Genomic DNA, 27,005 nt, shown 5'->3' with positions numbered 1-27,005 from the left:
GACTAAGGTATGGTAGGATGTGAATACAGTGGAGGTAAACCTAGGTATTGAGTGATGATGAGAGAGATCTTGTCTCTAGAAACATCATTGAAACCAGGTGATGTCATCGCATATGTGGGTGGTGGAACTGCAGGGTTGGATATGGTATAGAGAGCAGGGCTAGAATCTCTACAGTGAAATAAGCCAATAAACACTAACCAGAACAGCAATGGACAAGGCATATTTACATTAAGGAGAGGCATGCTTAATCGAGTGATCAATAAGGGTCCAGTGAGTAGAGGTTGGTTGGGGTCGTGGCGATCCAGACAGCTGGCCGGGTATATGGCTATCGGTAGCAGCATAGGATGGAGGTCTGTTTGTAGATACCTCGTGCGTTTCCGTCGGTAGGTTCCGTGTAGTGGGGTTTTGTTCAGATAGCAGCCGATAAGACAGCTAACGATTAGCGGGCCTCAGATGAGCGTTCAGGTAACGCCGGGACGGAGGTGCCGGTTGGATAAATCCCTCGGGCAGATAACGTCGGCAGTCAGTCGTGAAGGCCTGGTGGGGTTCCGTATCTGCAGCAGCAACAAAGAAACGGGTCCGGATGGTGATGGAACTCCTCAGCTGGCTAGCTCCAGCATGATTTGAGTTAGCTCCGGGGTCGACGTAAGCCAATAGTCACACGGTATGCAGCTAGCTAGCTGCGAAATCAAGGTGCAAGTGTCCAGAGGCTGCGGTTGGAATCCGGGGAGACTGAGAGAAAAAAAGTCCCGGAATGCTCCGGTCCGAGTCGCGTTGCACAAAAGTGCCGGTAGATTATCGAGCTAAAGGAATAGCTGATGACCGCAAAACGTGGGCAGCTGAAACACCAACGCTAGCCAGCAAACCGGCTAATTTCGGGGCAGCTACAGATTAGCTTCTGGCTAGCTAATGGAGTAGCTTCTGGTTAGCTTTCAGGCTAGTTTCTGAATTAGCCCCTGGCTATCTTCCACGATGGATTTTCAGATTGAGGTAAGTAATACTTATTGTAATTGGTGAAGCGGGTTGCAGGAAAGCTTTTGCAGGAAAGCTTTTGTAGTTGAGTTCTTGGATAATAAAATAAATAAAAGATATGTGAAGAAAAGGTGTAAATATATATATATACAGGACACGACACGACAACACGGAAAAATACGTCTGAACTGCTAAGCCACCTTGGTAATCCTGTGCAAATGGAGTAAGGAGGTCAGGCAAAAAATAGGCCAATTGTAGCGAAGTAATTACAATTTAGCAAATTTACACTGGAGTGATAGATGTGCAGATGATGATGTGCAAGTAGAAATACTGGTGTGCAAAAGAGCAAAAAAAGTTAATAAAAATGAGGATGAGGTAGGTAGTTGGTAGTTGGATGGGCTATTTACAGATAAGCTGCAGCAATCGGTAAGCTGCTCAGATAGCTGATGTTTAAAGTTAGTGAAGGAGATATAAGTCTCCAACTTCAGCGATTTTTGCAATTCGTTCCAGTCATTGGCAGCAGAGAACTGGGAGGATAGGCGGCCAAAGTAGGTGTTGGCTCTGGGGATGACCAGTGAGATATACCTGCTGGAGCACAGGCTACGGGTGGGTGTTATTATGGTGACCAGTGAGCTGAGATAAGGTGGAACTTTATCTAGCAAAGACTTATAGATGACCTGGAGCCAGTGGGTCTGGCGACGAATATGTAGCGAGGGCCAGCCGACTAGAGTATACAGGTCGCAGTGGTGGGTGGTATATGGCTCTTTGGTGACAAAACGGATGGCACTGTGATAGACTGCATCCAGTTTGCTGATTAGAGTGTTGGAGGCTACTTTGTAAATGACATCGCCAAAGTCGAGGATCGGTAGGATAGACAGTTTTACGAGGGTATGTTCGGCAGCATGAGTGAAGAAGGCTTTGTTGCAAAATAGGAAGACAATTCTAGATTTAATTTCGGATTGGAGATACTTAATATGAGTCTGGAAGGAGAGTTTACAGTCTAACCAGACACCTAGGTATTTGTAGTTGTCCACATATTCTAAGTCATCATTGATATATACAGAGAAAAGAATCGGCCCGAGAATTGAACCCTGTGGTACCCCCATAGAGACTGCCAGAGGTCCGGACAACAGGCCCTCCGATTTGACACACACAACTCTATCTGAGAAGTAGTTGGTGAACCAGGCAAGGCAGTCATTTGAGAAACCAAGGCTGTTGAGCCTGCCGATAAGAATACGGTGATTGACAGAGTCAAAAGCCTTGGCCAGATCGATGAAGACGGCTGCACAGTACTGTCTTTTATCGATGGCGGTTATGATATAATTTTGTACCTTGAGCGTGGCTAAGGTGCACTGTGATCAGCTCGGAAACCGGATTGCACAGCGGAGAAGGTACGATGGAATTCGAAATGGAGGGGGATGACCGCGACAGCTTTCCAATCTTTAGGAATCTCGGACGATATGAAAGAGAGGTTGAACAGACTAGCAATAGGGGTTGTGTGTGGAGGGGGGGGGGGGATTGTGTGTGTGGGGAGGGGGGATTGTGTGTGTGGGAGGGGGGATTGTGTGTGTGGGGGGGATTGTGTGTGTGGTGGGGGGGATTGTGTGTGTGGTGGGGGGGATTGTGTGTGGGGGGGGGATTGTGTGTGTGGAGGGGGGGGATTGTGTGTGGAGGGGGGGATTGTGTGTGTGGAGGGGGGGATTGTGTGTGGAGGGGGGGATTGTGTGTGTGGAGGGGGGGATTGTGTGTGTGGGGAGGGGGATTGTGTGTGGGGAGGGGGGGATTGTGTGTGTGGGGAGGGGGGATTGTGTGTGGGGAGGGGGGGATTGTGTGTGGAGGGGGGGGGATTGTGTGTGTGGGGGGGGGGGGATTGTGTGTGGAGGGGGGGATTGTGTGTGGAGGGGGGGATTGTGTGTGTGTGGTGGGGGGGATTGTGTGTGGGGAGGGGGGGATTGTGTGTGGGGAGGGGGGGATTGTGTGTGTGTGGGGAGGGGAATTGTGTGCGTGTGTGGAGGGGGATTGTGCGTGTGTGGAGAAGGGGATTGTGCGTGTGTGTGTTTCTATGTATGGCTAGGACAATGTTCTGTTATGCTCTGTCTCAGGCAGATCGCTCAAGAGTGACTTTTGGACATCTATGTACTTCGGGGAATGCATTCGAAACCGGCCACTAGGGGCAACAGTGAGCACTATTACCATCAAGTAGGCTTCAGTTTTGTAAAGGTGTTGTGGATGGGAGTGGTGGATTGCTGAATCCCATGACGCTGGATCAGAAGGTTAGATGTTCAATCCCAATGGTGGATACTTAAAAAAAAAATGTTTTACCCTATCCCAAACCTTAACCCTTACTCTAAACATCCAGAATGAGTGCATAAACTTATTGTTTTAACCCTATCCAAAACCTTAACCCTTACCCTATACATCCAGAATGAGTGCATAAACGTCATGTTTTAACCCTATCCAAAACCTTAACCCTTACCCTAAACATCCAGAATGAGTGCATAAACTTCATGTTTCAACCCTATCTAAACACTTACCCTTCTAAATTTGACGTTTGGAGAACCAGAACTGTGCTGAGCAGGACCCAACCCAGGGTGTCAAAAACACTTTGAATTTCGACATTTGGAGAAACATCAAATTCTACAGTGAGACTGCAAGAGCTTGTTGTCTGCATAACTTACTTAGAGAAAGAGAAAGTTTTACAGAAAGAAATAGATTAAGAGACAGAGATATTTAGAAAGAGAGGATAGAGACAGATATTTAGAAAGAGAGGATAGAGAGACAGAGATATTTAGAAAGAGAGGATAGAGAGACAGAGATATTTAGAAAGAGAGGATAGAGAGACAGAGATATTTAGAAAGAGAGGATAGAGAGACAGAGATATTTGGAAAGACAGGATAGAGAGCCAGAGATATTTAGAAAGAGAGGATAGAGAGACAGAGATATTTAGAAAGAGAGGATAGAGAGACAGAGATATTTAGAAAGAGAGGATAGAGAGACAGAGATATTTAGAAAGAGAGGATAGAGAGACAGAGATATTTAGAAAGAGAGGATAGAGAGACAGAGATATTTAGAAAGAGAGGATAGAGAGACAGAGATATTTAGAAAGAGAAGATAGAGAGACAGAGATATTTAGAAAGAGAGGATAGAGAGACAGAGATATTTAGAAAGAGAGGATAGAGAGACAGAGATATTTAGAAAGAGAGGATAGAGAGACAGAGATATTTAGAAAGAGAGGATAGAGAGACAGATATTTAGAAAGAGAGGATAGAGAGACAGAGATATTTAGAAAGAGAGGATAGAGAGACAGAGATATTTAGAAAGAGAGGATAGAGAGACAGAGATATTTAGAAAGAGAGGATCATCCCAGACGCTCCAGTTACTTGAGGCTGGCTGCTCAGCTCAGTTCATCTTCACACAGACGCTCCAGTTACTTGAGGCTGGCTGCTCAGCTCAGTTCATCTCATCACAGACGTTCTAGTTACTTGAGGCTGGCTGCTCAGCTCAGTTCATCTCATCACAGACGTTCTAGTTACTTGAGGCTGGCTGCTCAGCTCAGTTCATCTCATCACAGACGTTCTAGTTACTTGAGGCTGGCTGCTCAGCTCAGTTCATCTCATCACAGACGTTCTAGTTACTTGAGGCTGGCTGCTCAGCTCAGTTCATCTCATCACAGACGTTCTAGTTACTTGAGGCTGGCTGCTCAGCTCAGTTCATCTTCACACAGACGTTCTAGTTACTTGAGGCTGGCTGCTGAGCTCAGTTCCTCACAGACGTTCTAGTTACTTGAGGCTGGCTGCTGAGCTCAGTTCCTCACAGACGTTCTAGTTACTTGAGGCTGGCTGCTGAGCTCAGTTCCTCACAGACGTTCTAGTTACTTGAGGCTGGCTGCTGAGCTCAGTTCCTCACAGACGTTCTAGTTACTTGAGGCTGGCTGCTCAGCTCAGTTCATCTTCACACAGACGTTCTAGTTACTTGAGGCTGGCTGCTCAGCTCAGTTCCTCACAGACGTTCTAGTTACTTGAGGCTGGCTGCTCAGCTCAGCTCCCCACATACACTCCAGTTACGCTCCATCTCATCACAGATGCTCCCCCCATATATTTTCTTGTAGATCTGTACATATACACAGTGCTCGGAGAGTATTCAGACCGCTTTACTTTTTCCAAGTGTTTTATGTTACAGCCTTGTTCTAAAATTGATTAAATAGTTTCCCCGCCTCATCAAATTACACACAATACCACGTAATGACAAAGCAATAACAGGTTTTTCGAAATTTTTGCAAATGTATAACTTTTTAAATATGGAAATAGCACATTTACATAAGTATTCAGACCCTTTACTCAGTACTTTGTTTAAGAACCTTTGGCAGCGATTACAGCCTCAAGTTTTCTTGGGTATGAAGCTACAGACTTGGCACACCTGTATTTGGGGAGTTTTTCCCATTCTTTTTTAAATAATCAATTTTAGATTAAACCTGTAAAGTTACAAATGTCAAGGTGTCTGAAAACCTATATCAGGTGGTGTCAGAGGAAGGCCCTAAAAATTGTCAAAGACTCCAGTCACCAATAGTTATTGACTGTTCTCTCTGCTACCGCACAGCAAGCTGTACCGGAGCACCAAGTCTAGGTCCAAAAGGCTTCTTAACAGCTTCTACCACCAGGCCATAAGACTCCTGAACAGCTAATCAAATGGCTACCCAGACTATTTGTATTGTGCTGCAATTAGTTGCAATTAGTTGGTTGTACTTTTGGGTAGAGCAGACATTGCCATATATTTTAGTTAGCTGCATGTGTGACAACTCCGCTAGACCTATGTAGGATACAATTTACAAAGATTATAACTTTTTTTATTTATCAAAAAGTATGTGTTTTTAATCAATTACTATATTTGAGAATAACAACAATATTTGTTGTATTATTTGTTCTGTCTTTTTGTCACGCCCTGACCGTAGAGATCTTTTTATTCTCTATGTTTGGTTGGTCAGAGTGTGAATCGGGTGGGAAACTCTATGTTCTTTGTTTCTATGTTTTGGCCGGGTATGGTTCTCAATCACGGACAGCTGTCTATAATTGTCTCTGATTGAGAATCCTACTTAGGCAGCCTTTTTTCCTTTTGTAATTGTGGGTAGTTGTCTTTGTTAGGGGCACAATAGCCTAAGTAAGCTTCACGGTCGTTTCCTTGTTCTTTGTTTTGTTGGCGACATTTTTAAATAAAAGAAATGTACGCTCACCATGATGCACCTTGGTCATGTCATTTCCAAGACCACAGCAATCGTGACACTTTTCTAGTGGATTAAACCGAAACTGCAACCAACTTTCTATGACTTGTTTTTTAAAATAGCTTAATTTTAGAAATTATTAAATAACCGGAAGTGAGAAGTTGTAATCTGAATAAAGGGAAAAAGGCCGTTCTTGAACATGGGGTAAGACCTTACTAATCTGCTAGAGAACCAGTTTGGATATAAGTGTAACTTTTGTATGATAGACGTTCTTAGTGAGAGGTCTAAAGCTTTAATATTTAATAGGTTTTTCTCTCCGAACTCACATTGATTATATAAATAAGTCTGTTTAATTTTGTTTGGCTTGCCATTAAAAAAAGAAAGAAATATTTTTGCTCATATAATTTAAAAAACAGGTTGCTGATAGTAGGCAAGACCATAAGCAAATAGGTAAACTGGGATATGACTCAAGAGTTAATCAAGGTGATTTCCACAAATAGACAGGTATTTTCCTTTCCATGGTAGCAATATCTTGTCTATTTTGCTAACTTTCTATTAACATGTATTGTAGTGAGATGAGTTCATTCTTTCTGGATATGTATACCGTGTCCATATCCCGTCAGACCATTTAATTGGTAAACTACACGGTAATGCAAAAGTTGTATTTTTTAGTGATCCAAAATGTAATATAGTACACTTATCATCATTTGGTTGTAATACAGAGAGGTTAGAAAAAGTATCTAGATCCTCTATGAAGCTGTGGAGGGATTCAAATTGTGGATTTAAAAGAAAACAGGAATCATCATCGTACAATGACACCTTTGTTACTAAGCCCTGGATTTCTAACCCTTTGATATTATTGTTGGATTTGATTTTAATAGCTAACATTTCGAAGGCCATAGTAAATAGATATGCTGATAGTGGACAACCTTGTTTAACTCCTCTTGACAGTGCCCAAAGTCAAAACAGCACCCCCTATTGAGAAAAGGTTAAAACTTTCTGAGATGTAGTCATTATTTACTATTTTACACCATGGGTTACTATACATGATTCTAACCAATTTTTTAAGACATTCTCCAAATTGAAATGTTCCAGGCATTTATATATAATCTCCAGTCGTACTTAATCAATAGCCTTTTCAAAGTCAGCTATAAATAGCAGGCCTGGTTTCCCAGATTTTTCATAGTGTTCTATTGTTTCCAGTACTTGTCTTATATTATCTCCAATGTATCATCCATGTAAAAAAAACTTGGCTGATTAGGATGAATAATATCCGATAATACCTTTTAAATTCTATGCGCTAGGCTTTTTACTGGAAATTATTTGAAGCTGGCTGCTCAGCTCAGCTCATCTCATCACAGACTCTCCAGTTCAGTTCAGTAAAACAGCTGTCATCCACATCTCTCTCTGGATCTCTGGGGTAAGTGTGCTTTTCAGAAATGAGTATGTTTACATGCACACTAATAATTCGATTTAAAAAAAATGATGGCAGAAGGCCAAGTATGGCGCTAGTCATGTAAACAACTTACTCTGCTTATCTTAATCAGCGTAAAATCATAATCAAAGTAAGCATACGCTGAATAAAACACCTGGTTTTCTGAGCAATCTTTCAAATGATTACAAGATGTAAATTCCTGAATCAGAGTTACAGCGGTGTATTTGATCTGCACACGTGCTAGCATGAGCAGCACGAGTTTCATTCTTTTGCTCGAGTGAAGTGAGTTCGGAAAAACTGAAAGTATTCATCTTAGAAATAGTTTTAGACTTCGCACAAATATCATCGTCGCTGTGGTCTGATAGATGTGTGCATGTAAACAGGATCAGTAGGAAAATTGTAGTTCTTGAAACGCATGTAAACATTTAAATGTAACTATTATATTAATCTGGCTATTCACAATCATCATATTATTGTGGGTATATAACAGTACGCGCTGATGTCCACCATTTGCTTTTGATTTTGCCTACGACAGCATGTTGTAGACAGCATGTTACATCACAAATGTGGTCTGCCACTATCTCATCACAGCACAGCACTAAGATGTAATAAGTTTTTCTCTTTCCACAAGGTACTGTATATGACTGTGTTTCTAGCTGTATGTGTGTCGTCTAATTCTATTAGCTCCTGAGGTAGAACTGAAGACTTTCCATGTTAATCCTATTGACTCTGGTTGTGGGGCTAACTATAATACTGGTAATGCGGCTCCTTATCAGTAAGTCCTTGCGTGCCTTCCTAACTGCCTGCCAACTTGCCTAACTGAATCCCTGCCTGCCTGCGTACCTGCCTGCCTGCATCCTTGCCTGCCTGCACACTGTCTCCATTGTAATCTCGCTCACTTGTAATCTGGGACTGACTATAATGTTGCTAATGCTGCTCCTGTTAACCTTATCAGTAAGTCCAGCATGCCTGCCAGCCTAACTTCCTGCCTAACTGCCTGCATCCCTGCATCCCTGCTTGCCCACCTGCCTACCTGCTTGCCTGCCTGCCTGCCTACATCCCTGCCTGCCTGCCTACCTGCCTGCCTGCACACTGTCTCCATTGTAATCTCGATCACTCACTCTTTGTGTATGCATGTCTGCGTGCCAGTATGTACATATGTCTATCTGTTCTAGGTCTCTCTGGGTTAACATTCCCCCCTTTTCTGCTCTCTCTCTCTCGCTCTGGTGGTGGTCAAGGCTTTCCATTGCCGTGGCGACCGCTCCCATTCCACATGCCACACAGTAGTAGATCATGCTACAGCGGAGGAGAGGCAGGAAATATCTGTGTTGAGCCAGCGTCTCAAATGGCACCCTTTTCCCTCTACTACCATTGGGAGAATATAGGGAATAGGGTGCTATTTAGGAGAATATAGAGAATAGGGTGCTACCCACGTTGCTGGCCCCGGACTGGGCACCCTCGTTGCGGGCCCCGGGCTGGGCACCGTTGCTGGGGGCTCCGGACTGGAGACCGTCGCTGGGGGCACCGGACTGGAGACCGTCGCTGGGGGCACCGGACTGGAGAACGACGCTGGGGGCACCAGACTGGAGAACGTCGCTGGGGGCTCCGGACTGGAGACCGTCGCTGGAGGTTCCGGACTGGGGACCGTCGCTGGGGGCTCCGGACTGGAGAACGTCGCTGGAGGCTCCGTACTGGAGACCTTCGTTGGAGGCTTCGTGCCATGACTCCTCACTGGAGGCTTCGTGCCATGGATTATCACTGGAGGCTTCTTGCCATGGATCATCACTGGAGGCTTCGTGCCATGGATCATCACTGGAGGCTTCTTGCCATGGATCATCACTGGAGGCTTCGTGCCATGGATCATCACTGGAGTCTTCTTGTCATGGATCATCACTGGAGGAAGCCTCCAGGATCATCACTGGAGGCTTCGTGCCATGGATCATCACTAGAGGCTTCTTGCCATGGATCATCACTGGAGGCTTCGTGCCATGGATCATCACTGGATGCTTCTTGCCATGGATCATCACTGGAGTGAGGAGACGTATGGGCAGTCTGGTACGTGGATCTGCCACAGGGCTCACCAGGCTGGGGAGACATACAGGAGGATTAGTTTTGGGTGCAGGCACAGGACTCACCAGGCTGGAGAGACATACAGGAGGCCCTGTCCTTGGCAGAGGCACCGGATACACTGGGCCGTGGAGGCGCACTGGAGGTCTTGAGCTTGGAGCCTGCACAACCCGTCCTGGCTGGGTGGTTATTTTCACCCTGCAAATGCAGGGCGCTGGCACAGGACGCACTGGGCTGTGCAGACGTGCTGGAGACACAGTGCGCAGAGCTGAGGATATACTGGGCCGAGGAGGCGCACTGGATGTCTGGAGAGCAGGGCTGGCACAACCCGTCCTGGCTGGATGCTCACCCTAGCCCGGCAGATGCGGGGAGCTGGAATGTAGCGCACCGGGCTAAGAACGCGTACTGGAGACACCATGCGTAACACGGTGCCTGACCAGTACGACGCTCGCCACTGTAAGCACGGGGAGTTGGCTCAGGTCTCCAACCTAACTCAGCCAAACTCCCCGTGTGCCCCCACCCCAAAAAATTGTTGGGGGCTGCCTCTCGGGCTTCCTTGCTAGCCGTGTTCCCTCGTAACGCTTCCGCTCTTCTTTCGCTGCCTCTAGTTCCCGTGGACGGCGATACTCCCCAGCCTGCCTCTAGGGTCCCTTACCGTCCAGGATTTCCCCCCAAGTCCATGAATCCTGAACACGCTGCTCCTCCTTACCACGCTGCTTGGTCGGTTGGTGGTGGGAAGTTCTGTCACGGCCGTCAAAAGAAGTAGACCGAGGTGCAACGTTGTGAGCGTACATATTCCTTTATTTAAGTGAATACGTCGACAAAACAATAAACACTACAAAACAAACCGTGAAGCTAAAGGCTATGTGCCATAAACAAAGTCCACTTCCCACAAAGACAGGTGAGAAAAAGGTCTACATAAGTATGGTTCTCAATCAGAGACAACGATAGACAACTGTCCCTGATTGAGAACCCTACCCGGCCAAAACATAGAAATACAAATAATAGAACATAGAATGTCCACCCCAACTCACACCCTAACTAAACCAAAATAGAGACATAAAAAGGATCTCTAAGGTCAGGGCGTGACAATATAGGGAATAGGGTGCTATTTGCGAGGCTGCCAGGCAGATCCTGTTTACACAAGATAGACACAGTATGCCCTACCCTGCCCTGGCCTGGCCTAACCCTGGCGCTGTTCTGCCTGGCCTAACCCTAACTCTGGCGCTGCTTTGCCTGGCCTAAAGTATTTCTGTAAAAACATTTTAAATCACTACTTAAGTTGTTTTTTGGGTATCTTTTTCACAACTTTTACTTCACTACATTCCCGAAAGAAAAGAATGTACTTTTTACTCCATACATTTTCCCTTACACCCAAAAGTACTCATTACATTTTGAATGCTTAGCAGGACAGGACTATTAGCCCACACAAACTCATTGAATAACAGATTCATGACAGATATGATCAAATATATATATACACACTTTTTTAATAACAGGTTTTTAACCCCCTATTTCTGGCACTAAACAGTCCAAACTAAACATTCTGAAATTATTCTGACCCCTTACAATTTTGCATATTTTGTTACGTTACTGTCACGTTCCTGACCTATTGTTCCTTTTTCCTTTTATTTATTTAGTTGGTCAGGGCGTGAGTTGGGGTGGGTTGTCGATGTGTTATTTTCTTGTTGGGTTGTTTGTGTTCGGCAGGGTATGATTCTCAATCAGAGACAGCTGTCAATCGTTGTCCCTGATTGAGAATCATACTTAGGCAGCCTGTGATTCACGTGGTGGCTGTGGGTGGTTGTATCGCGTGTCTGTGTATGTCGCACCACACGGGACTGTTTGCGGTTTGTCACGTTTGTTGTTTTTGTATGTTAAGTGTTCAGTCTGTATTCATTAAATAACCATGGACACTAACCACTCTGCATATTGGTCTGATCCTTCTCACCTCTCCTCCTCGTCCGAGGAGGAGGATTACAACGATCGTTACAGTTACAGCCTCATTCCAAAATGGATTAAATTATTTATTGTGCTCATCAATCTACACACAAAAAGGCAGGTATCCTAGTGGTTAGAGCGTTGGACTAGTAACTGAAAGGTTGCAAGATTGAATCCCCGAGCTGACAAGGTAAAAATCTGTCGTTCTGCCCCTGAACAGGCAGTTAACCCACTGTTCCTAGGCCGTCATTGAAATTAAGAATTTGTTCTTAACTGACTTGCCTAGTTAAATAAAGACTTGATTGGAGTCCACCTGTGGTGAATTCAATTGATTGGACATGCTTTAGAAAGGCACACACACCTGTCTTTGTAAGGTCCTACAGTTTAAAAATCTTTATTTAACGAGGAAAATTCTTACTTACAATGAACGCCTACCCCAGCCAAACCTGGACGACGCTGTGCAAATTGTGTGCCGCCCTATGGGACTCCCAATCACAGCTGGATGTGAAACAGCCTGGATTCAAACCAAGGACTGTAGTGGCGCCTCTTTGCTCTGAGATGCAGTGCCTTAGACCACTGTGCCACTCTGGAGCCCTTGGGAACCCAGTTGACATTGCATGTCAAAACAAAAGCCAAGCCATTAGGTCGAAGGAGTTGTCCGTAGAGCTCGGGAACAGGATTGTGTCAAGATACAGATCTGGGGAAGGTACCAAAAAATTCTGCAGCATTGAAGGTCCCAAAGAACACAGTGGCCTCTTTCATTCTTAAATGGAAGAAGTTTGGAACCACCAAGACTCTTCCTAGAGCTGGCCGCCCGGCCAAACTGAGTAATCAGGGGAGAAAGGCCTTGGTCAGTGAGGTGACCAAGAACCCAATGGTCACTCTGACAGAGCACTAGAGTTCCTCTGTGGAGATGGGAGAACCTTCCAGAAGGACAACCATGTCTGCAGCACTCCACCAATCAGGCCTTTATGGTAGAGTGGCCAGATGGAAGCCACTCCTCAGTAAAAGGCTCATGACAGCCCGCTTGGAGTTTGCCAAAAGGCACCAAAAGGACTCTCAGATCATGAGAAACAAGATTCTCTGATCTGATGAAACCAAGATTGAACTCTTTGGCCTGAATGCCAAGCGTCACGTCTGGAGGAAACATGGCACCATCCCTACGGTGAAGCATGGTGGTGGCAGGATCATGCTGTGGGGATCTTTTTTAATGGCAGGGACTGGGAGCCAAGTCACGATCGAGGGAAAGATGAACGAGCAAAGTACAGAGAGATCCTTGATGAAAACCTGCTCCAGAGCGCTCAGGACCTCAGACTGGGGTGAAGGTTCACCTTCCAACAGGACAACAACCCTAAGCACACAGCCAAGACAACGCAGGAGGGGCTTGGGACAAGTCTCTGAATGTGCATGAGTGGCCCAGCAAGAGCCCAGACTAGTACCCGATCGAAAATAGCTTTGCAGCGATGCTCCCCATCTAACCTGACAGAGCTTGAGAGGATCTGCATAGAAGAATGGGAGAAACTCCCCAAATACAGGTGTGCAAAGCTTGTGGTGTCATACCCAAGAAGACTTGAGGCTATAATTGCTGCCAAAGCTGCTTCAACAAAGTACTGAGTAAAGGGTCTGAATACTTAAGTAAATATGATATTTCAGTTTTTATTTGTTGTACATTTGCCCAGAATTCTAAAAACCTGTCATTCTGGGCTATTTTGTGTAGATTGATGAGGGAAACAAAGTAGTTACTCCATTTTAGAGTATACTTTATGACTTTTTAAAATGTTTTTTTTCCCCGTATTATGCTAATTAGATTATGCTAACATTGACCTTCGGGGGTTAAACACTTCAAACTGTGATGTGTGGAACTACTTCGAAATTTGACGTTTGAGAAAAATGGATTAACCTGTTTGGCGTGCAAGCCCGACGTCGGTACATTAATGACAACAGCCACTTCAAGTGCAGGGCGCGAAATTCAAAAGATATTTTTTTTTAATATTCAACTTTCACACATTAACAAGTCCAATACAGCATATGAAAGGTACACATCTCGTGAATCCAGCCAACATGTCCGATTTTTAAAATGTTTTACAGGGAAGACAAAATATGTAAATCTATTAGCTAACCACGTTAGCAAAAGACTCCACTTTTATTACTCCATCAGTTTTTGACTCCATCAGTAGCTATCACAAATTCGGCCAAATAAAGATATAAATAGCCACTAACCAAGAAACAACCTCATCAGATGACAGTCTGATAACATATTTATTGTATAGCATATGTTTTTTTCGAAAAATGTGCATATTTCAGGTATAAATCATAGTTTACATTGCAGCTACATTCAGAAATTGCACCGAAAGCAGCCATAATATTTACAGACACCAACGTCAAATACCTAATTACTCATCATAAAACATTTCTGAAAAATACATAGTGTACAGCAAATGAAAGACAGGCATCTTGTGATGCCAGACAATATTTCCGATTTATTAAGTGTTTTACAGCGAAAACAAAATGTAGCATTATATTAGCTTAGCACAATAGCCAGAAACACTTGGGCGCCGGCGACTACGACAGATATATGAAATAACATCATAAATTGGGTCTTACTTTTGCTGATCTTTCATCAGAATGTTGAACAAGGTGTCCTTTGTCCAGATGAGTCGTTGTTTGGATTCAGAATGGCAACTTTCTCTCTCCATTTAGCAAGCACGCTAGCCGGTTTGCACGGATCTCTCCATGTAAACAAACGGAAGAGAACGGAACACGGCAAAACTCCCGAAAAAATGTCAATAATCTGATGAAACTATATTGAAAAAACATTCTTTACGATGATATGGTGACATGTATCAAATAAAATCAAAGCCGGAAATAATAGTCGCCTATAACGTCAGCAAAACAAAAGGCAACCCCACTGTCCAAATTGCGTTCTTCAGAGTACCGGAAATGGGGTACACGTCATTCCAAGAGGATTTATTCCATCCCAGATCGAGATAATCACCTCATTTCTTCTCTCACAGCCTTCTTGACACCCAGAGGAAGGTGTATGAAGTGTACGTAGACTCTTACGTTCATTGCATGAAGTTGAACAGAGCATCGATTTCAGACTTTGAACTTCCGGGTCAGGAAAAGTGCTGCAGAATGAGTTCTGTTTCACTCAGAGAAATAATTAAAACGGTTTTAGAAACTAGAGAGTGTTTTCTATCCAATAGTAAGAATTGAGCAAGAATTGAGTACGAGTCCGTTTGAAATGGACACATTTTATCAGGCTACTCAATACTGCCCCTTGCAGCCATAAGAAGTTAACGTCTAATTCTGACGTGAAACTGTGAGAGCTGGTTGGTCTCCGCATGTATAAATCCTAAGAAGCATGCTGTAAACTGAGATGGGAGAAAACACACTTTATCTTTACACCCTGTCATTATCAAGAAGAGAGAGAAAACACCCCACTTTCACAGCACTGACAAGTAGTTCTGGACAAGATACCAAGACAGAGAATAGGGCATATAAGAAAACTGAAAAGAGAGTGTGTGTGTGTTAGTGTGTTAGTGTGGTGTGTGTGTGTGTGTGTGTGTGTGTGTGTGTGTGTGTGTGTGTGTGTGTGTGTGTGTGTGTGTGTGTGTGTGTGTGTGTGTGTGTGTGTGTGTGTGTGTGTGTGTGTGTGTGTGACTCTGCTTTTCAGGTCAGCTACAGCCAGAGAGAGATGACTAGGAGGGTTCCTTTATGTGCTTTATGTTCAGACTCTTAAATTTGTTCCACATGGCTCTGCTGTGTGTGAGTGTGTGTGTGTGTGCGTGTGTGAGTGAGTGATTTGCCTGCTTGTGTGTGTGTGTTCCTGTCTGTGTGTGGTGTGTGTGTGTGTGTGTGTGTGCGCTTTGCCTGTGTGTGTGTGTGTGTGTTTCTGTCTGCCTGTGTGTGTGTGTGTGTGTGTGTGTGTGTGTGTGTGTGTGTGTGTGTGTGTGTGTGTGTGTGTGTGTGTGTGTGTGTGTGTGTGTGTGTGTGTGTGTGTGTGTGTGTGTGTGTGTGTGTGTGTGTGTGCGTGAGCCTGCAGCCAAAAGGGATCAGACGCAGTGTCCAGATTTCAGGGTTAAAGTTCATTCCCAGCGGACCTTGGGAAAGCAACCATTTCAAAGTGGCCTCTCTCTCAGTCAAAACACTTCTGCTGCCAGGAAAACACTGAACTCACAGAACACAGAACTCCTATATAAAACAGAGAACTCACAGAACACAGAACTCCTATATAAAACAGAGAACTCACAGAACACAGAACTCCTATATAAAACAGAGAACTCACAGAACACAGAACTCCTATATAAAACAGAGAACTCACAGAACACAGAATTCTTATATAAAACACAGAACTCACAGAACGCAGAATTCTTATATAAAACACAGAACTCACAGAACACAGAACTCTTATATAAAACACAGAACTCACAGAACGCAGAACTCTTATATAAAACACAGAACTCACAGAACGCAGAACTCTTATATAAAACACAGAACTCACAGAACACAGAACTCCTATATGCAGAGACATTACATTATTACAGCATAGACACTTCCAATAGGCCAAGGCTGTGAGCTGTGGGACTGGGATAGTGAGCTGTGGGACCGGGATCTTGAGCTGTGTGACCGGGATAGTGAGCTGTGGGACCGGGATAGTGAGCTGTGGGACCGGGATCGTGAGCTGTGGGACCGGAACAGTGAGCTGTGGGACTGGGACAGTGAGCTGTGGGACTGGGAGATTGAGCTGTGGGACTGGCATAGTGAGCTATGAGACTGGCATAGTGAGCAGATAGTGTAATGTAAGTTCTTGCACTGTCCACTTTCCAATAAAACTGAACAGAATTTAATTTAGGTAATAGTGTCTGTCCTCTGTCCACTAAGATACCAGTGGCGGTCAGTGTCCTTAAAACTTCTTATGGCTGCAAGGCAAAGTGTTGAGTAGCCAGTGAAATCGTGCCCATTTCAAACGGCCTCCTACTCAAATCTTGCTCGTACAATATGAATATTATTATTCTTTTTGGATAGAAAACACTTTCTAGTTTCTAAAAGAGTTGGAATTATTTCTCTGAGTGAAACAGAAGTCCTTCTGCAGCACTTCTCCTGACCAGGAAGTGAAATGTCAGAAATCGATGCTCTTTTCAACCTGATGCCTATACATGGTCTTAAAACTTAGGAGTCTGCTGACACTCTATACGCCTTCCTATTGGTGTAAAGAGGATGTCAGAGAAGATTTTTTTTTGCTCCTCTTGGTCTGTGGTGGAAAAAAAACAATTTCTTTGACGTGACGGTCCACTTCCGGTACTCTGAAGGAAGTGGGATTGATTTCTGTTTTGCCTTGGTAACGAACGGCTAACGTCTCCGGCTCGATTTTTTTTTGATTCATGTGACCATATCATCGTAATGTATGTTTTTTCAATATAGTTTAATGAGATTATTGAAACTTTATTCGGGAGTTTTGCCGTGTTCCGTCCTCTGACTGTGTTTACGTTGGAGAAATTTATGCCACTCGGCTAGTGCCAATGCTAATTGAAGAGGGACATTTGCCATTCTGAATCGAAACAACGACTCATCTGGACAGAGGACACGTTCTTCAACATTCTGATGAAAGATCAGCAAAAGTAAGACCCATTTTATGATGTTATTTCATATATCTGTCGTGCATGTGAACTGGCCGTGGGCGCCCAATTATTTCTGTCTATTGTAGCTACGCTAATATAGCGATACATTTTGTTTGCGCTGTAAAACATTTAATACATTGGAAATATTGTTTGGAATCACAAGATGCCTGTCTTTCAATTGCTGCAGACTATGTATTTTTCAGAAATGTTTTATGATGAGTAATTAGCTATTTGACGTTGGTGTCTGTAAATATTATGGCTGCTTTTGGTGCAATTTCGGATTGTAGCTGAAATGTAAACTATGGTTTATACATGAAATATGCAAACTTTTCGAACAAAACATATGCTATACAATAAATATGTTATCAGACTGTCATCTGATGAATTTGTTTATTGGTTAGTGGCTATTTATATCTTTATTTGGTCGAATTTGTGATAGCACCTGATGGAGTAAGAAACTGATGGAGTTAGAAAAAGTTGTGTCTTTTGCTAACGTGGTTAGCTAATAGATTTACATATTTTGTCTTCCCTGTAAAACATTAAAAAAATCGGACATGTTGGCTTGATTCACAAGATGTGCACCTTTCATCTGGTGTCTTGGACTTGTTAATGTGTGAAAGTTAAATATTAAAAAAATATATCTTTTGAATTTCGCGCCCTGCACTTTGAGTTGGATGTTGTCATAAGTGTACCGGTGTCGGGCTGCCCCCGTAAAAGGTTAAAGATGAGGGAGGACAATTATCTCATGAGCATGGCATTTTTCTATTCCAGCATATTGGAAGACTGTCATTCATATTCCATTCACCAAGTTCAATGTAACATCGATAGGTTTAGGCTACTACATGATAATTACATTTTCCCAATACCCATCATGAGGTTGCTACAACCTAGCCTATGAATAAAAGTTTACAATGTAGGTGACACATTCAATACCAACTTGCACACTCTTGCCTGCATCTAGCTGATCTGGGGTGTAATCATTAGTAATCAACAGTATCAAACAAGATTTTCTTTTGAACAAATTCTGGTATGTTTATCCCCATTTTGTTCCGTTTGTTTCCGTTTAACTTATTAGAGATCCCTTCACGCGCCAATCCTGTTAACGGGATTGATTGTCACGCCTTGGCCATAGTTTGCGTTGTATGTTTCTATGTTTTGTTTGGTCAGGGTGTGATAGGAGTGGGCATTCTATGTTGTATGTCTAGTTTGTCTGTTTCTTTGTCCCTTCTGAAGGGCAGTCCAGAGGCGCCTGAGCCACCTGAGCTGCCCTTCAGTCCGGAGCTGCCCTTCAGTCCGGAGCTGCCCCTCAGTCCGGAGCTGCCCCTCAGTCCGGAGCTGCCCCTCAGTCCGGAGCTGCCCCTCAGTCCGGAGCTGCCCCTCAGTCCGGAGGCGCCCCTCAGTCCGGAGGTGCTCCTCAGTCCAGTGGGGCCCTTTATTAGGGTTCCCAGTCCAAGGTCGGCGGCGAGGGTCGCCGCTCTAAAGAGGCCACTGAAGCGGGAAATGACTATGGTAGAGTGGGGTCCACGTCCTGCACCAGAGCCGCCACCGTGGACAGATGCCTACCCAGACCCTCCCCTATAGGTTTAGGTGTTGCGGCCGGAGTCCGCACCTTGGGGGTGGGGGGTGGGGGGGGGGGGGGTGGGGGGGGGGGGGGGTACTGTCACGACCTGGCCATAGTTTGCGTTGTATATTTCTATGTTTTGTTTGGTCAGGGTGTGAATGGAGTGGGCATTCTATGTTGTATGTCCAGTTTTTTTTTCTATGCGTTTGGCCTGATATGGTTCTCAATCAGAGGCAGGTGTTTTTTCTTTGTCTCTGATTGGGAGACATATTTAGATAGCCTGTTTTGTCATTGTGGGTTGTGAGTGATTGTTCCTGTTACTGTGTTTCCTGTGTGTTTGTGTTCACTATACGGGACTGTTACGTTGTTCGTTCGTTTGTCGGTGTATTGTTTTGTTCGTTGTTTAAGTATTTTGATTAAAATGAATACTCACCACGCTGCATCTTGGTCCTCCTCTCTTTCGCCCGACGAAGAACGTTCCATTGATTTGACAACACCCAGTGAAATAGCAGCGCGCCAAATTCAAAAACAGAAATACTCATAATAATAATAATAATATAAATAATTAATCGGTTTAAAGATGAACTTCTTGTTAATCCAGCCACAGTGACAGATTTCAAAAAGGCTTTACGGCGAAAGCACACTGTTATCTGAGGACAGCACCCCATCAAACAAACACATGAAAATCATATTTCAACCCTCCAGGTGCGACACAATAGTCAGAAATAACGATATAATTCATGCCTTACCTTTGAAGATCTTCTTCTGTTGGCACTCCAATATGCCCATTAAACATCACAAATGGTCCTTTTGTTCGATAAATTTCGTCGTTATATCTCCAAAATGTCCATTTATTTGGCGTGTTTGATTCAGAAAATACACCGGTTCCAACTCGCGCAACATGACTACAAAGTATCTAATAAGTTACCTGTAAACTTGATCCAAACATTTCAAACAACTTTCCTAATCCAACTTTATGTATATTTAAACGTAAATAATCGATAAAATTTAAGACGGAATAAACTGTGTTCAATACTGGACGAAAACAAAGTGGAGCGAGCTTTCAGGTCGTGCGCCCCAACCACAACAGTACACTTGGCTCGACTCCCAGAAAGGAAATGGCTACTTCTTAATTTCTCAAAGGAAAAACATCAACCAATTTCTAAAGACTGTTGCCATCTAGTGGAAGCGATATGAACTGCAAGCAAGTGCCTTAGAAATCTAGATCCACATAGAAAACCCATTGAAAAGAGAGGGACCTCAACAACAACAAAAAATCCTGGTTGGTTTGTCCTCGGGGTTTCGCCTGCCAAATAAGTTCTGCTATACTAACAGGCATAATTTTAACAGTTTTAGAAACGTTAGAGTGTTTACTATATGCATATCCTAGCTTCTGGGCCTGAGTAGCAGGCAGTTTACTTTGGACACACTTTTCATCCGGATGTGAAAATAGTGCCCCCTAGTCTTAAGAAGTTTTAAGAAACGTTTTTCAACAGAATTGGTGGAATGAAAATTCATTGAGGAGGATGGTCCTCCCCTTCCTCCTCTGAGTAGACTCCACTGTACTATACTGTATCTCACCTCTCTGTCTCTCTTCCTGTTTATCACCCTCCCTCTCTCTCTCCCTCACTATCTGTTCACTATCTACCCAACTTCTTTAGCCATCCTTTCTAACTCCTCACCCCTCCCTCCCAGCCGCTAGAACCATCAGTCACAGGCAGGTCTGTAGGGAGGCCGGGCCCCTCAGACACTCTCTACATGGGCTCCTTGACCATTACTCCATTATCACGGCCAAGGCATGGTGGTGGAGGGGATGGAGGACACGGACCAGACATCTAATGTATCCATTTCCCTCCATTTAGAGCACCGCTGTCCCACTGTACTCTCAAAATAGACTGTGATTGGAATTGAATGTCCATTTAAACTGCCAGCCAGCCCACAAGGGACAGAAGAGAGGGAGGAGAGAGGGAGAGGAAGTCAAGGAGAGGGAGAGAAAGTGAAGAGAGAGAAGTGATGAGGAGGATGGGAGAGAGAGAGAGAGAGAGAGAGAGAGAGAGAGAGAGAGAGAGGGAGAGAGAGAGGAGAAGGAGGGAGGGAGGGAGGGAGGGAGGGAGGGAGGGAGGGAGGGAGGGAGGGAGGAAAAGTGATGAGCGATGGAAAGTGAAGGGAGATAGAAAGGCGAGAGGGGATAGAGAGATAAAGTGGAGGTGGGAAAAAAATCACAGGATGCCTTCCCAAGCTTCAGATCAGATTGTTTTACTTTCAAATGCCCACTCAAACAGAAGCATCCTCTGGAATGTTGTCAAGTGTCAGGACGCAGCACTTGGTATTCTCAAGGTGCCTTCTAAAAAATTATTTAGAACTCCGGATAACACAGGAGTTGGCATCTGAGATGATAGAGAGAGAAAGAGAGAGTGTGAGGAAAGAGAGAGAGAGAGAGTCAGGGAGGGACAGAGACAGAGAGAGAGGGGGAGAGAGGGAGAGAGAGAGAGGAAGAGAGAGAGGGAGAGAGAGATAGATACAGACACACAAAAAAGACAAGCAATGTTGAATGGTATCCTACCTTGTAAGAGAACTCCATTCTTTCTGAAGAAGGGACTCCTTGGCCAAAGTATAGGACTGAGGAGAGAGAGAGAGAGAGAGAGAGAGAGGAGGGAGGGATGGAGAGAGAGGGAGGAGAGAGAGAGATGGTTAATCATTTGGTCATGTAAGCTCTGCTGCAGGCTGCTTCAGACAGACAGAAAGTGTGCGTCCGAAACTGCACCGTATTACCAGGGCCATGGTCAAAAGTACTGCCTTATATACAGTGTTTTCTCTTTTCCACCCCATGAAATAACTAGCATTCTGTTAATTTAATCTTTTGAATTCGCTTGTCAGAAAAGTCTTTAGCCTTGTCCGCTAGAATGAACGATATACATCTTCTAGTGATCTATTGATGGGACAGGCGACTGTCAGTCACAAAGCCAGCGATGTCAGGGCAACACTGTGCTGTCCGTCGGCCCCGCCTCTCTGCACCTGTGTTCTTTTTTATGCCCATTCCTCCTGACAGCTCGTGTAACTGAGTCATGTTTGTAGGCCTCCTTGCTCGCACACACTTTTTCAGTTATGCCCTCACATTTTCTATAGGATTGAGGTCAGGGCTTGTGATGGCCACTCCAATACCTTGACTTGGTTGTCCTGAAGCCATTTTACCACAACTTTGGTACAATGTTTGGGGTCATTATCCATTTGGAAGACCCATTTGCGACCAAGCTTTATTAACTTCCTGACTGATGTCTTGAGATGTTGCTTCAATATATCCACATAATTTTCATGCCTCATGATGCCATCTATTTTGTGAAGTGCACCAGTCCCTCCTGCCGCAAAGCACCCCCCAACATGATGCTGCTACCCCCATGCTTTACGGTTGGGATGGTGTTCTTCGGCTTGCAAGCGTCCCCCTTTTTCCTCCAAACATAACGATGGTCATTATGGCCAAACAGTTCTATTTTCGTTTCATCAGACCGGAGGACATTTCTCCAAAAAGTACAATCTTTGTCCCCATGTGCAGTTGCAAACTGTAGTCTTGCTTTTTTATGGCGGTTTTGGAGCAGTGGCTTCTTCCTTGCTGAGCGGCCTTTCAGGTTATGTCGATGTAGGACTCGTTTTACTGTGGATATGGATTATTTTGTACCTGTTTCCTCCAGCATTTTCACAAGGTCCATTGCTGTTGTTCTGGGATTGATTTGCACTTTTCACACCAAAGTACGTTCATCTCTAGGAGACAGAACGTGTCTCCTTCCTGAGTGGTATGATGGCTGTGTGGTCCCATGGTGCTTATACTTGCGTAATATTGTTTGTACAGATGAACGTGGTTCCTTCTGGGGTTTGGAAATTGCTCCCAAGAATGATCCAGACTTGTAGAGGTCTTGGCTGATTTCTTTTGATTTTCCCATGATGTCAAGCAAGGAGGCACTGAGTTTGAAGGTAGGCCTTGAAATACATCCACAGGTACACCTCCAAATGACAAAATTATTTCAATTAGCCTATCAGAAGCTTCAAAAGCCATGACATAATTTTCTGGATTTTTTCAAGCTGTTTAAAGGCACAGTCAACTTAGTCTATGTAAACTTCTGACCCACTGGAATTGTGATACAGTGAATTATAAGTTAAATAATCTGGCTGTAAACAATTGTTGGAAAAATTACTTGTGTCGTGCACAAAGTAGATGTCCTGACCGACTTGTAGAAACTATCGTTTGTTAACAAGAAATTTGTGGAGTGGTTGAAATATGAGTTTTAATGACTCCAACCTAAGTGTATGTAAACTTCCGACTTGAAATGTAGACACGGCTGATAGACAGGCAACAGCAGTCACACACAGCATCAAATATTAAAGAATCAGCTGCCCATTCACTCCAGTAGGCCCCATAAAATCAGAACTATACAAAAAGCAGAACCATTTCATTCCAAAATGAAATTAACAAACTAGCTATCACTTGCCATTGTAAATGCATTTCATCACCATCTCACTAACCTGTCATCTAAAGTCTAAATGCAACCATGTTTCACAGTCATTATTTTTAAAGAGATAGCTAACAGCAAGCTAGCTGAAACAAAAAACAGCAAAACAGCGCCACTCACCAGATGCCGGTGACCGCTAAAGTGATTCGTAAGTGTAGGCAAGTGATGGGTTGGTCGCGAACGATTGGCTCTTTTTTAACAGATCTTTTAGGTGAACGTTGGGAACCGAATCGCATCGGTTAGCGAGACGTTCATTTGGCTCTTTAATTTGCATACCTAATTTGCATACCACTGCTTTTTGGCGATTATCTGCAGATAAATTATAAAAACATTTGATTAAGATTGTCACGCCCTGACCTTAGTTCCTTTTTTATGTCTCTATTTTGGTTTGGTCAGGGCGTGAGTTGGGGTGGGCATTCTATGTTTTTGTTCTATGTTTTCTATTTCTATGTGTTTGGCCGGGTGTGGTTCTCAATCAGAGGCAGCTGTCTATTGTTGTCTCTGATTGAAAACCATACTTAGGTAGCCTTTTCCCAACTGTGTTTGTGGGTAGTTGTTTTCTGTTTTGTGTTGTTGCACATTACAGGACTGTTTCGATTTTCGTTTATTCACTTTGTTATTTTGAATTTAGTGTTCAGTTTTCAATAAAGCATGAACACTTACCACGCTGTGTTTTGGTCCGATCCTTCCTGTTCATCAGACGAAGAAGATTGTTACAAAGATGCTGAATTCTCACTGCAAGAACAATAGGTCGTGGAGAGAGAGACTCATTCTGGTCAAAAATATGATAAAAATAAAACAGATTGAAAAGATGATACTTGTGAAAGAAAATGATACTTAAATGGTATTATTTAAGAAATTGATTTAGGCCTAGGGATTTGATTAATGTGTTGACGATGAAGTAGTCAACTGCTGCTTTCTGTGTAGGAAAGCCCATGTTTAACACCTGCTTCATTCTTCAATCACCAATCACCATACCTTTAGGTCTATGCGCCTGATGTTGTATAAAAGTGAGGGGTCTGGGCGAACTCCCTCTGATTTTTTTTTGCCATTTTCCTGTCATTCTATACTGAACAAAAACATAAACTCAACATCAAAGATTTTACTGAGTTACAGTTGATTTAAGGAAATTAGTCAATTGAAATACATTCCTTAGGACCTAATCTATGGATTTTACATGACTGGGTATACAGATATGCAGATATGCATGTGGTTTGGATGTACTGCTAAATCCTCTAAAATTACGTTTGAGGTGGCTTATCCTGTTTGGGCTGCAAGCCCGATTTCGGTACGACAATGACAACAGCTGCAGGGCGCGAAGTTCAAAATCTATTTTTTAAAAATATTTAACTTTTACACATTAACAAGTCCAATACAGCATTTGAAAGATAAACATCTTGTCAATCCAGCCAACATGTCCGATTTTTTAAATGTTTTACAGAGAAAACACCACATATATTTATGTTAGCTCACCACCAAATACAAAAGTGGACAGACACGTATGGATATGATTATGAAGTATGAATTATCATTGAAGTAGCATGCACAAGCCAACCGAAATAAACTAAAACCAACCTAAAGAGCCCAGAAAAAACTACCTCAGATGACAGTCATATAACATGTTACACAATAAATCTATGTTTTGTTCATAAAAAGTGCATATTTTAGCTATAAATCAGTTTTACATTGATGCTACCCAAAAATGCTAACACATAGCTAGAGTCTGAATCCAGACGGGAGTAGCCAGAGAAAATACATACACCAACGTCGGCTACTAATTACACCTCATAAAACATTTCAGAAAAACATATGGTGGATAACTAATGAAAGACAGATATCGTGTGAATAAAGCCAACATTTCCGATTTTTGAAGTGTTTTACAGCGAAAACACAATATATCGTTATATTAGCTAACAACATAAGCTAGCATAAGGCAGCATTGATTCTAGTCAAGCGCTAGCCTAGCACAGTTAGCAGAGTTAGCATACAACAGTTCGATAGATATATGAAAAAGCATCCCAAATTGGGTCTTATCTTTCTTGATATTCCATCAGAATGTTGTAACGGGGTCCAATGTCCAGTAGAGTCTTTAGTTGGGTTCCAGAACGAATTATTTCCCTCTTTGGTTAGCAGGCACGATAGCATTGCGGCGCTACACAGCGTTTCTTCAAAAAATTCTTCCGTCGTATCACATCTAAAGTCCAGAATAAATTGCAATAATATAATTAAAGTATATTGAAAAAACATACTTTAGGATGATTTTGTGACATGTATCAAATAATATCGTAGTCACACATCATATTCACCGTTATCTACCTTGTTCCAGAAGCCGAGACCAAATTATCCTTCGCGTCCGGAATTTTTTTTTAACTGCGCAGGTCTCACAAGAAGGTGTGTTATTCAGTCCATGGACGAGATATTCGACTCCTTTCAATTCTCACTTCCGCATTACAGCCTGACGAACGCCTGTGACGTGTCCCTATGGTCCTAAGTCAAAGGGCCTTTTATAGAGAAGGTCTTAAAGAGACACATCGCATTTTGGAAAACTCAATTCGGCTGGGAAAATGGCTGTAAAAATATTTCTGTTTGACTTAGAGAAACAATTCAAACCTTTTTAGAAACTACAGACTGTTATCTATCCAACAGTAGTAAATATATGCATATTGGAAAATAAAAAGTTTCTTGGGAGGCCGTTTGAAAATGTGCACACATTTTCCAGTTTTTTCAATATTCAGCTTGCAGCCCAAACAGGATTTATAGTAGAGGAATGAACATTAAATTATCTGGCAACAACTCTGGTGGACATTCCTGCAGTCAGCATGCCAATTGCAGGCTCTCTCAAAACTTGAGACATCTGTGGCATTGTGTTGTTGTAACGGTTTTCCTCCTCCTCTTCATCCGAAGAGGAGGAACAGGGATTGAACCAAAATGCAGCGGAGTTTGAAGACATGATTTTAATAAACAAGACGGAAAAAACACGAAACGAAATACACTTGACTAATTAACAAAATAACAAAACGGAGTAGACAAACCTGGACATACGAACTTACAATAAAACACGAGAACGCACGAACAGGGAAAATAGCCTACACATAAATGACGAAGAACAAACAAACCGAACAGTCCCGTATGGTGCGACAAACACTGACACAGGAGACAACCACCCACAACGAATACTGTGAAACAACCTACCTAAATATTACTCTTAATTAGAGGAACGCCAAAACACCTGCCTCTAATTAAGAGCCATACCAGGCAACCCATAAACCAACATAGAAACAGAAAACATAGAATGCCCACCCAAACTCACGTCCTGACCAACTAACACATACAACAAACTAACAGAAATAGGTCAGGAACGTGACATAACCCCCCCGATAAGGTGCGAACTCCGGGCGCACCAGCACAAAGTCTAGGGGAGGGTCTGGGTGGGCATCTGACCACGGTGGTGGCTCAGGCTCCGGGCGAGGTCCCCACCCCACCATAGTCAATCCCAGCTTCCATTTCCCCCTATAAATGACCACCCTCATCTTACCCCCACTAAATCCTTTTGGTAACATCGACACCAGGGGCAGCACCGGGACAGAGGGATAGCTCAGGACAGAGGGATAGCTCAGGATAGTGAGGTAACTCAGGATAGAAAGGTAGCTCAGGATAGAGGGGCAACTCCGGACTGAAAGGCAGCTCCGGA

At 43.5% G+C, this 27,005-nt stretch overlaps 1 protein-coding gene across 2 annotated transcripts in view; it reads right to left on the bottom strand.

The window, feature by feature from the left end:
• Positions 1 to 27,005, bottom strand: part of LOC129825471 (forkhead box protein N3-like) — a 118,799-nt gene that overhangs the window by 12,217 nt on the left and 79,577 nt on the right. For both annotated transcript variants that reach the window (XR_008754862.1, XM_055885591.1), the window contains exon 4: positions 21,376 to 21,431. Coding sequence is in view for 1 of the 2 variants with exons in the window: in XM_055885591.1 (XP_055741566.1) it covers positions 21,376 to 21,431 (56 nt within the window). In the remaining variant the exon portion in view is untranslated. The remainder of the gene's footprint in view (positions 1 to 21,375; positions 21,432 to 27,005) is intronic.

The sequence above is a fragment of the Salvelinus fontinalis genome, chromosome 27 (genome assembly GCF_029448725.1).
Source record: "Salvelinus fontinalis isolate EN_2023a chromosome 27, ASM2944872v1, whole genome shotgun sequence".
Taxonomy (NCBI): domain Eukaryota; kingdom Metazoa; phylum Chordata; class Actinopteri; order Salmoniformes; family Salmonidae; genus Salvelinus; species Salvelinus fontinalis.
The sequence above is the reverse complement of the archived record's forward strand: the minus strand, read 5'-3'. Positions and strand labels throughout refer to the sequence as shown.